An 11952-nucleotide genomic window follows, 5' to 3' on the forward strand; every position below is an offset into this window, starting at 1 on the left:
CAGGCGGAGCCCTTGGCAGCGATTGGCGACCGTTGGCGGGAGGTGGGGTAGGTTGCGTGAAGGGTGATAAAGTTAGTGGGGCCGGCTCGGTGCGCGCTAGACGCGGCGGCGAGGCGGCTCTCTATGGAGGTTGCGGAGGGAAGTGTCGGGCGGTTGCTGTTCCTGCTGTGGTGACTCGGAGACTCGCCCTGCCCCGCGCGCTCCCCCCTTCCCCTCCCCGGCCCCGGTCCCCGGCTCCCCTCCCCTCCCCCCCCTTCTCTCGCCTTTTCCCCTGCCCTCGCTAGCCGCCGGGACCCGGGGAAGCTGACAAGGCCTGAAGGAAGGTGAGGATTTCGGGCGTGGTGGGAGAGCGGCTTGGGCGCGGGGGGGGAGCTGGGACCGCTGCGGCTGCCGCTTAAAATGGCGGCGGCCCGAAATGGCCGCCATTTTCTCGTCGGCGTCTTGTCGATTTCTGCCGCACAAAATGGCGGCTCGGGTCGGCGGACGCCTTGGCTGTCCGCGCCCGGGCTGCCGTGGGCGCTGAGCGGAGGGGTGGAGGCGATGGGCTGCGGAGAGGAGCCGAGCAGCGGCGTCGGAGATTTGAGTCGGTGATCTGCGGCGAGAGAGGTCGGGTAGCTGCCGCGGGGGTCCGCAGGGAAGGGGACTGCGGTGCCCGGGGGGCTGCGGGCTCCTCGGGAGCTGCGCTGCCGGGGGGATTGTTTGCTCTGCAGTCTGTGGTGGGAGGGCATCGCTACGTAGCTACCTGCGACTCGCGGTTTTTTTTATTTTATTTATTTTTTTTTTCCCCTTTCTCCGCGTGCCGCGGACAGGAGAGCGGATTACGGAGAAGCTGTTCTGCCGGCGGCACCTTCGCCTCGTCCACTCGGGCGGGAGGTGGCCGTGCGGGGAGATGGCGGCTCCTCGCCCCCTTCTCCGGCGGCCCGGGCCGCGTACTGTGAGCGGGGGACGCCCTTTTCCGGCGGCGAGGGAGCGGGGCCCGCTCCGCTCCCTGGTGGAGAACAAAGAGCCGGCTGGGCCCCTGGCGCCGCCTGAGCCTGGAAACGGGCGGCGCCCGGCGCGGGTGGGGGAAGGGGAGGCGGCTCGCCGCGCCCGGAGCCGCCGGCTCCATGCGGCAGGGCAGCGCCTGCTGCCTGCGGGGGGCGCCCTCGCGCTCCCGCAGCCCTTTTGTTCGCGGCGGCCATGTTGGGAGCGGAGCGCCCGCTCCTGCCGGCTTCGGCTGCGCGTCCCGTTGCGCATTCCGCCGCCCGTCTCGGCGAGGCCGCGGCTGTGCGCGCCGTCACGGCGTAGCCGAACGGCCGGGGATGGGGCCTTAAATTGCCCGTGATTTTTCCGGGCTTCACGGGCGTGATCGAATTTCTGCTACGTAAGCAGTGCGTTGAAATACTTCACTGCTTGTCTTACAAGATAAAATTTGAGGTGGGGAAGAACAGTTCTTTTATTTTTTTTGGTGGTGGGGTTGGCTGTTTGGGTGTAGATATAAGATACAGCCTTTTTGCTATGTTAAGCATGCGTTCTGTGGTGTCCTAGTCCTCGCCTTCAAACGTGACTACTTGATCCTGGGATGATTAAAATTAATTTGTAAGGTGTATCAGTAAAGAACTCTGCCAGTTCTGTTGTATGAGCAATGAAAATTATTTCCTTGCTTTTGGGAGGTTGATAGGGTAAAAGCTTGTTGAGGCATTTGCATTTCCAATCCCTGACTCCTTTTGCTCTTTGGTCCTTCCGACCCATTTGGAAAACATGGGTATCCTGATGAAATGGGCTGTCCTGTGGGCGGGAATTGTTGTAAGATGGATACTATGTTTGCTAGTAAAACAACTATAATGTGAATACTTGGTTTGTCTTTCTAGGTTTTGTTTTTCCCCACCCCCGTCAATTTAATTTTATTCTTTTGAAGATTCTTCGTTGTCAAGCCGCCAAAGTGGAGAGTGCGATTGCAGAAGGGGGTGCTTCTCGTTTCAGGTACTAATGCTTTTTTTGGTAAAAGAGTATTTGCAGCGGAAACTCCCTTTAAGTGGATTTTAAATCTGTTTTCTTGACTTGGCAGTAATTATTGCCAGTACTGACATGCAATGGAAAATGTTGGTATATTGAACTTATGCAAACTCCATGATTTGTTCTTTAACAGTGCTTCTTCAGGCGGAGGAGGTGGTAGGGGTGCACCTCAGCACTATCCCAAGACTGCCAGCAACAGGTGTGTTTCCCTGTTTTTTGAATTGTCATCTTCCAAAGGCAGAGGATAAATGATGGTGAATAAAGAGCTGAAAATAGATTATTTTTAAACTTGTGCAAAGAATACTGTTGAGTTTAAGTTACTGTCCTTCAGTCTGTGGCAAGGTACAATACCTATAAAAAAAAAAGCCTGCCATAATATAGTGATGTGAGGTGGACGGAGCATTTCGTGCGTTTAACTTAAAAGGTTTAGAGGAATGGTTTTAGTGTTTTGGGGTGGGGTTTGAGGTTTTTTTTAATTGTTGAATAATTGTTGAATGAAGGCTTTGCTGTACAGCATACTGCAGTGTTGATGGGGTAGGTGCATGCTTTTGGTAAAAGTAAATGTATTAATAGTCTATTTAAGACAATAGTGGAAGGCCTGTTCTTGAAATTGCTTCTGTTTATACAATCTTATTTTTTGAAATTTTACAGCGAGTTCCTGGGGAAAACCCCAGGGCAAAACGCTCAGAAATGGATTCCTTCACGAAGCACTAGACGAGATGACGACTCCGCAAATGATAAAGAACGACATGATGCAATCTTCAGGAAAGTAAGAGGGTAAGTTTTGTCAAAGATGCTTTTCCTTACTATTATGTTTAGCAAGATACTAACAGCAAGTTGAAGGAGAGGAAGAAGTGCATGTCTTGAGTTCCTCTGAGGGTTGAGGAGACTTCTTTAGAACGAATGAAGCAGAAATTGATATCACACACAGCAAGAATTTGCTGTTGCTGGCCTAAGAAGCAAATCTTCTCAGAGAATTAATCCTTGGGAGGACACCTTTCATTCTTAAAACAAACAAACAAAAAGGAAAAATTGGGCTTCCCTTTTCTGCTCAAGAGACTAACTAGTAAAGGTAAACTTAGGTTTAAAATCACTTGTAGTGTGGTTATAAAATTTGTAATAGGGATTTTTGTTTCTGTTTGTTCCTCTTCAGCATACTAAATAAGCTTACTCCTGAAAAGTTTGACAAGCTATGCCTTGAGCTCCTCAATGTGGGTGTAGAGTCTAAGCTCATCCTAAAAGGGGTCATACTGCTGGTAAGCTGGCAGCTTTTGTTTTTTTACAACTGTTTTCTTGTGTGCTAAGAATAAAGAGGTTGGCTTTTATTGATGAGATACAGAAGTAACGTAGCTGATCTGATGTTTGATAATCCAACTATGTAGAAATGTTGTTGCCTCTTGTGTGAAAGGAATATACTGGTGAGGAAATGAGTTAATGAGTTAATGCTCTTAACCTTCTGTTTAGAAGTTTTGAGAATCACTAAATGATGCTGGAGATTTTTTTTATTTTAATCTTGAGACGCTAGTTAACAGCGTTCATTTCCCTGACCTGACCTCCCTCCCCCTTCCCATCTCACTGTTGAACAAGCCTTAGTGTTCTGGGAAAGCTACCATAGGTAGCTTGCTGTTTGCACACAAGTTAAAACCATCGTACTGTTTTTTTAAATCTGAGATCAAATTGGCTTCAGTGTTGTGATGAGTAAATTTAAACTTGTCCCATTGTTGCTTAGTGATTATGGAAGCTCTTTAGCATGCACTAGCTTTTTTACGTTTCTTCAGCATTAAGAATCATTCGTTAAGCATACAGAAATAACGGATTTTATTTAGCGGAATAGCAAAGAATATTTAGATGTTACAGATCGTGTAGAGTGGTAGTATATTGAGTGTCTTGCATTCCATTTTCCTAATAAACTTGCATCCTGCTACATGTTACGTTACTCTAAATATGTCTATTTAGATCGTAGACAAAGCCCTTGAAGAGCCCAAGTATAGCTCACTGTATGCTCAACTATGTCTGCGACTGGCAGAAGATGCACCCAACTTTGATGGCCCATCCGCAGAGAGTCATCCAGGACAGAAGCAAAGCACAGTGAGTATTTCTCTGGCTGTGGAATGATAAACTTTGCTGGCATGTTTAGTTGCGTAGATGAGCTTAACTATTTTCTTTGTTCTGTTTTTGTAGACATTCAGACGCCTCCTAATATCTAAACTTCAAGATGAATTTGAAAACCGAACCAGAAATGTTGATAGTAAGCTTTAAAACCAATTTAATATGGAATTTACTTCTCATCTGTTTTCACAGCCATCTTAAGTAGGATTCTTTGTTTTCTAGTCTATGATAAGCATGATGGTCCCCTCCTCCCTGAGGAAGAGGAACAGAGAGCCATTGCCAAGATCAAGATGCTGGGGAACATCAAATTCATTGGAGAACTTGGCAAGCTTGATCTTATTCATGAATCTATCCTTCATAAGTGCATCAAAACAGTAAGTATTTGGGTTGGGTGTGGGCTAAAAGCAAAATAATATTTCCAACTAAAAATAGAAATACTTGTTTTTTGGGAATCTTTGACCATAAAAATCAGTGTTTACTGTCAATTATACCACTCTTGGAAAGAAACAGTCTTCTGGTCCAATTAAAAAGAAAATCTGGCTTTGTTTAAATTCATGGGAATTGTCTCCCAAGTGATACTTTAATCTGGCCTAGACAGAAGTACTGCAGGTAGCTCAAAGTATGTGGACTTGCATGAGTAACAAGTGCTTCAATTAGCAGTTTTTAATGAAGTTTATTTATCTTTGGAATAACATGACGTGTTTCTGCATGTCCTGCTGCACACATTTCTTGTTTGTTATAAATAGCCATTTCTACTATGCTGAAATGTTTTAATTCCCTTTTAATGTTTCAGCTTTTGGAAAAGAAGAAGAGAGTCCAACTCAAAGATATGGGGGAGGATTTGGAGTGCCTCTGTCAGATAATGAGGACAGTAGGACCTAGATTAGACCATGCAAAAGCCAAGGTATGTATGTACCACTGCAGTCTTCAAAGTAGTTTTTAAGTCTTTCCAGAAGGCTGTTGGTGTATTATTAAGCTGTCATAAAAATGAAGAATCAGATTTTTCTAACTGCTATTTGAAGATACATCAGTCCTCATTTGTAACATTTTTTTCCCTCCCAGTCCTTAATGGATCAGTACTTTGCCCGTATGCGCTCCTTGATGTCAAGTAAGGAATTGCCAGCAAGGATTCGTTTCCTGCTGCAGGTATAGTGATAAAATGACTTTCTACTGCTTTTTTCTCACCAACTTGTCTTGACTCTTAGCCTAATAATCCATTATGTTCCAAGGATACTGTGGAGTTGAGAGAACACAACTGGGTTCCTCGCAAAGCTTTTCTTGACAATGGACCAAAGACTATCAATCAAATCCGTCAAGATGCAGTAAAAGTAAGTGTTCGGTGTAAAATTCCGTGCTTTGCTTCTGCTTACGTGGTGGAGGAAGTCCTTACAGTGTTCAGTCCACGGCACAAAATGCATCTTTTGCCACATATAAGCATTTCTCTTAGTGAAATGTGACAGTATGGGTTTATGGGTTAAAATCACAAAAACTTACAGTTTAGATCTAAAAACTTTTAAAAGGACTATTACTCCAAACTGACCAAAACAGTAATTCCTGTTTTAAAGGATCTGGGAGTTTTTATTCCTGCTCCTATGTCTCAAGGGATGAGAAGCGACTTCTTTCTGGAGGGACCCTTTATGCCACCCAGGATGAAACTTGACAGGGACCCACTCGGAGGGCTTGCTGATATGTTTGGACAAATGCCAGGTATGCAGAAACTACAAGGCTGCTGCTGGTGATCACGACTGTACTGTATTGAAAACAAGAACAACAAAAAATGTTTTTCGTCTCTAATAATATAGGTAGCGGAATTGGTACTGGTCCAGGGGTTATTCAGGATAGATTTTCACCCACCATGGGACGCCATCGTTCAAACCAACTTTTCAATGGCCATGGGGGTCACCTCATGCCTTCTGCTCAATCCCAGTTTGGAGAACTAGGCAAATCTTTTCTGAAAAGTCAGGTAAGGAAGAACATAGAGTGACTTGAGCATGTTAGAAGCTCTTCTACAGATGCGTATGTTATGGATTGTAGCATACTTATGTTGAAAGACTTCCTCAGATTAGAGTCTGATAAGAACTGATGCTCAGCTGATGCAAGAACTCTAAACCATTTCTTAAAATAGTGCAAGGGATGCAAGGAATACACTTTTTACTGCAAGAAAAGGTGCATGTGGCTTTGGTGGGTCAGAATGGTGTGTTTTTTATTTAAAAACTAGCCCTGTTTTTAGGGATAGATGCTACTCTCCCACCACCCCTGCTCCTTCTTTCTCCCTTCCTGGCAAATAGAATCTTTGTTCCTCTGGTCCCTCTGGTACTACTTACCATATGATGTACACCACTCCATCATCTGCACTTCTTTCTCTATATCTCCCTTTCTGAAATAGGGGCAAAGCCAGCTCTACCATAACCAGAATCAGGGACTCTTATCCCAGCAACAAGGACAGTCGAAGGATATGCCACCTCGGTTTTCTAAGAAAGGACAGCTTAATGCAGATGAGGTACATTACATGCCTACATTACTTAAAGCCTATTCTAAATATTGCCCAATGATTATAGCAAGACGCGTTATTATGAGGACTAATGCTGGAACTCTTTCTTCTACTTCTCCTCTTCTTCCTCCTACCTTGTCCCTTCCTCTTTTACCTTACCCCTCACTTTCCTTAGGGTATCCAGCGTCCCATGAGCAAGACTGAGATATGAGGGCAATTTCTTGGGGTATCCTTTCCTTTTCCCCACACCTCCCCAAGAACACTACTCTGACATCAGTTCCCATGCATCATATTGATAACAATACATTTTAATGAAAACTTCACAAGATCCTAAACTTTAGAAGCCCTGAAGTGCTGGACCAGGCTAAATTCCTTTTCTTAAGGAACTGGCTAGTAGGCAAAATGTTAAATGCCAAGTAAACTGCATTGTTACTTCCAGTAGGTGTTAAGAGAAATATATGTATCCTGATTTCTGAGCGATTGGCAGTTTCGTCTTAGCTGTAAAACTTGACAGCGAACACACTAAATATCTTCTTGGGTCTCTAACATACTGCATCTAAAAGGAGCAATTCCAGATCTTAATACAGATGGGACTTTAAAAAAAACAAAAACACCAGTAACCTGCAGCAAGCTGTGATTCACTGAGTCATGCTTTTGGGGGTTTTACAGTACATATGTGGCTTAGTCTGGACTTGAACGTTACATTGTAGTAAATGGAAATTCATGCTTCAGTGGGGTGAGTTGGCGAGTCCATGGCTGTGTAGTTCTTGGTAAAAGTACTTGAAACAGTTTGAGGTTTTTCTGACTGTTCACAGATTAGCCTGAGACCTGCTCAGTCTTTTCTAATGAATAAAAACCAAGTGCCAAAGCTTCAGCCCCAGATAACTATGATTCCTCCCAGTGCTCAACCACCACGCACTCAGACACCACCTTTGGGACAGGTAAATATATGTTCTGTATATTAACTAAATTTGGTTTGATTATACTTTATGCATGTGTGTAAAACTTGGGCTACTTTCTAGTATGCGAAGGGAGGGGGGCAGGTTTTCACAACACAGAGCAGGATGTATGGAAAAACATCTGAAGACGTGAATTTGACATTTGTTTGTACATATTTGATATCAAACTTGATAAAATCTTCTTTGAAGTATAAACAACACTGTACTTCAAAGAAACAACTTCTGGTACTATCTCTCTTCAGCCTCCTCAACTTGGTCTTAAAACAAATCCACCACTTATACAAGAAAAGCCTGCAAAGACCATCAAGAAACCACCACCTTCTAAGGAAGAGCTACTTAAACAAACTGTATGTTAAATATATTACACAGCTTCTTTAAAAAAAACAACAAACAAAAAGACTTAAAAATGTATGCTTGTCTAATTATCACTTCTTCTGTAGGAAGCTGTTGTGACCGAGTATCTGAACAATGGAAATGCTAATGATGCTGTCAATACTGTGAGAGAAATGAGAGCTCCAAAACACTTCATTCCTGAGATGTTGAGCAAAGTGATCATTCAATCCCTAGATCGATCAGATGAAGACAAAGAGAAAGCAAGTACTTTGATCAGCTTACTCAAACAGGAGGGAATAGCCACAAGTGACAACTTCATGCAGGTACTGTGGTCTAATAGCTTCCCAGTCCTTGTTACTTGACTGTTTGTGATGTCTAGCTCAGATAAAGGCAGTTAACAAATTTTAAGTCTTGCTGATCTAAGGAAATTGAAGTAGTGTATAATCTTCTGAGAGGTACGATAAGCAATGAAAGAGGAAATGCAGGTATGGGATTTTGCAAGCAGGGAGCCTCTCAGCAAGTGGCTTAATGGGAGAGAGAAGAAAGAAGACAGGCTCCTATGTAGTGAGAGTACTGATACACACAAGAACAAAGTTGCTTCACTGTTGGAACTTCTGTCTTTACTGTTTTGTAGGCATTCCTGAATGTATTGGACCAGTGTCCCAAACTGGAGGTGGACATCCCATTGGTGAAATCCTATTTAGCACAGTTTGCAGCCCGTGCCATTATTTCAGAACTGGTGAGCATTTCCGAACTGGCTCAACCACTGGAAAGTGGCACCCATTTTCCTCTCTTCCTGCTTTGCCTTCAGCAGTTAGCTAAATTACAAGATCGTGAATGGCTAACAGAATTGTTCCAACAAAGCAAAGTGAATATGCAGAAAATGTTACCAGGTAAGAGTCATCATGTAACTGTTATGATACTTAGTATTACTGTGAGAGAACTTTTCTTCAAGTGTTTTACACCAGAGTAAAATAGTACCGTTATTTTGATGCAGTCAGCTCTCAATACGTAATGAGGATGGTGTTTCTAACAGGTTTTCATGAATACCAGCACTTAAGTGTATCTTATTTATTTGTCAGAAATCGACCAGAACAAGGACCGCATGCTGGAGATCTTAGAAGGGAAGGGACTTAGCTTCTTATTCCCGCTTCTGAAACTGGAGAAGGAATTGCTAAAGCAAATAAAATTGGATCCATCCCCTCAAGCCATTTATAAGTGGATTAAAGATAACATTTCACCCAAACTTCATGTAGATAAAGGATTTGTGAATATATTGATGACCAGGTGAGATAGTGTCCTGATACTATTCAGGCACATGTTTTGTCAAGCTACCAATAAACAGTTAACTGTACAGAGTAAGGGTATATACATCGAGACAGGTATGAAAGTTACTCTAGTTGGACTTGCTCTCAACACCAGTTGTATTGGGAAAGAGAAGTAGGTCTCTCCAGGTTTGCATCAGTGGGAAGTGCTTTGCTTGGGGAGGAGGAATGTAGAACAGTGTTTCTAAGATGTTTCAGAGCCTTAGCAGAAGCATAGCTAGGATCTTGAGGTGCAGTCAACTATGCTACTATGTCAACTATACAGTCAACGTGCTATGCATGCACATAACTGCTGAAATAAGCAGAATACTTAAGAAACAATTCCACCATTTTTAGTAACAGCAAATTGAACATGAGTACTTGTCTTTGATAGTTATAAAGCATGAAATCTAACTGGCATATCTTAATGTAAAGATTTTTTTGTCCAGTTTCTTGCAGTATATTTCTAGTGAAGTAAACCCACCTAGTGACGAATCAGATTCTTCATCTGCTCCATCAAAAGAGCAACTAGAGCAGGAAAAACAACTGCTTCTTTCCTTCAAGCCAGTAATGCAGAAGTTCCTCCATGACCATGTTGATCTGCAAGTGAGTGCTTTATATGCGCTCCAGGTGCACTGCTACAACAGTAACTTTCCAAAAGGTATGTGCATTATCAGCTCAAACAAAACATAGCTACCGTACTTGTCGCCGTGTTTTTAGGCTTGTTTCTGTATCTCTTACAGTCAAGTAAGCTGTTCAGATTATAAACCTAACAATGTAAATTGTATACTTCTGTAGGCATGTTACTGCGCTTCTTTGTTCATTTCTATGATATGGAGATCATTGAAGAAGAAGCCTTTTTGGCATGGAAAGAAGATATTACTCAAGAGTTTCCAGGGAAAGGCAAAGCTTTATTCCAGGTAAACTTGATAGTAGCTCTGTTTCTTGTGGTATCTGCCAGTAAGTCCTTTTTCTTCACTTAGCACTATATATGTAACTCTGTAGCTGAAACACTTTCAAAATGAGTTGGGGGGTGGGGAGGAGTAGTCTGCAGAAGTGTATAGAGGGGAAACAATTTCTGTTGCTTTCAACCAGTTTTATGTAACTGCAGGTGAACCAATGGCTAACCTGGCTGGAAACTGCTGAAGAAGAAGAATCTGAAGAAGAAGCTGACTAAAGAACCAGCCAAAGCCTTAAATTGTGCAAACATACTGTTGCTATGATGTTAACTGCATTTGACCTAACCACTGCGAAAATTCATTCCGCTGTAATGTTTCACAATATTTAAAGCAGATGTATGTCAATAGGATATCTTCTGCAAAAGGTTTTTGTAGTATGTCTTAATAGTCTACAATAAAAATATTTTAGAGTATCTTTAATGTTTAGATAACAGTGTATTAGCAGCATGCAATAATTACATCATAAGTTCTCAAGCAGAAGCAGTCTGTTGCAAGGGTCTTCTTTGCTGCCAGTTATCATAGGCTGTTTTTAAGTTAGAAAACTGAATAGCAACACTGAATACTGTAGAAATGCACTTTGCTCAGTGTAATACTTGAGTTGTTGCAATATTTGATTATTCATTTGGTTGTTACAGAGAATCCTTAACTGTAATCGATGGTTGTTGCCGTAATAGTATATTGCCTGTATTTCTACCTCTAGTAATGGGCTTTATGTGCTAGGTTTTAATATCCTTGAGCCTGGGCAAGTGCACAAGTCTTTTTAAAAGAAACAATTTACTTGCACAAAAACTGATCAGCTGGAGAGATGAATTAATGCCCTTTGGAAGAGGTTTTTGTGGGTGTGAAACATGACATGGTGAAAAATTTGAATTGGTCCCTCTATTATAGTATTGAAATTGAGTCTACTTAATTTATCAAGACATGTTCATGCCCTGATTTTATATACTTGTATCTATCAATAAACATTGTGATACTTGAGTTGTTTCTGAATGTCTCCCAGTAGGAAAAACTTAGACAAGTAATTTACTTGCTGAAAGAAACATCAGTAGGTGCTGACTTAGACTGGGACCAGCTTATAATAAATGTGTCTTTATGTGTGAATGAAATTTAAAAAGTCACAGACAAGATTAGACACTGCAGATTTGCTATGACAGGAGGGAAGTTAAGAGATTCTTCTGAAGAAATAGTATGAGCTTGCTTTGTGGTCCAATGTATTCTTTATCAGTGAGTAATTTGCTTTTTTTTTAAACTTCCTAATGCTGTAAACTTTCGCAGGTCACGTGCATGTTTTTTTTAAGTGGCACTGATGATTAGCTGCCTGTTTTTCAAGTAATCAAATTGGCAAAAAAAAAAACACAACAGTTTAATGTTATTGTATAGGCTTGAAGTGTCATCTATTAAATACTCTCAAAATACTTCGTAGAACTTTGTCCCTAGTGAAATTTTGTTTCCTCATTGGTACTTATGATTTAACTGTCAAAAGGTGGTATGTTTGTAATGGCAAAACACTTTCTTGACTTTTGGTCAGTGCTGGAAGTTCTGTTGGCTGCATAATCTCTTCTGCATAACAGAAGATTAAAATGGAACATGAGAAACAACTTCAGATCTTAAAACATCTTGCTTTGAGGGGGAAAATCGTTTGCAGTTGTGCACTTTACAAGCCCTGTGACTAGGGGAGTGGGTGTGGTTCTTCCTGTTTTTGCTGGCAATTTGCTGTGAAAGACAGGCTTCCTAACCTGCAGCTAAAAATGGCATCCTCTCTTAACACTTCCAACTTAGATTCCTTCAACTTTTTTCAGGTG

At 42.2% G+C, this 11952-nt stretch overlaps 1 protein-coding gene across 1 annotated transcript; it reads left to right on the forward strand.

The window, feature by feature from the left end:
• Positions 1–398: 398 nt before the first annotated feature.
• EIF4G2 (eukaryotic translation initiation factor 4 gamma 2) lies at positions 399–11569 on the forward strand (the record flags this gene model as incomplete). Its single annotated transcript, XM_083840253.1, has 22 exons — positions 399–606; positions 1851–1962; positions 2129–2194; positions 2647–2772; positions 3149–3251; positions 3952–4083; positions 4177–4243; positions 4327–4478; positions 4898–5008; positions 5167–5250; positions 5334–5432; positions 5670–5811; positions 5907–6067; positions 6491–6604; positions 7411–7536; positions 7797–7901; positions 7995–8210; positions 8522–8780; positions 8970–9174; positions 9641–9852; positions 9990–10111; positions 10303–11569. Coding segments are annotated over 22 exons (2988 nt in total), but the record flags the coding sequence as incomplete, so codon positions are not given.
• Positions 11570–11952: the final 383 nt, after the last annotated feature.

The sequence above is a fragment of the Anser anser genome (genome assembly GCF_964211835.1).
Source record: "Anser anser genome assembly, chromosome: 5".
Classification (NCBI taxonomy): Eukaryota; Metazoa; Chordata; class Aves; order Anseriformes; family Anatidae; genus Anser; species Anser anser.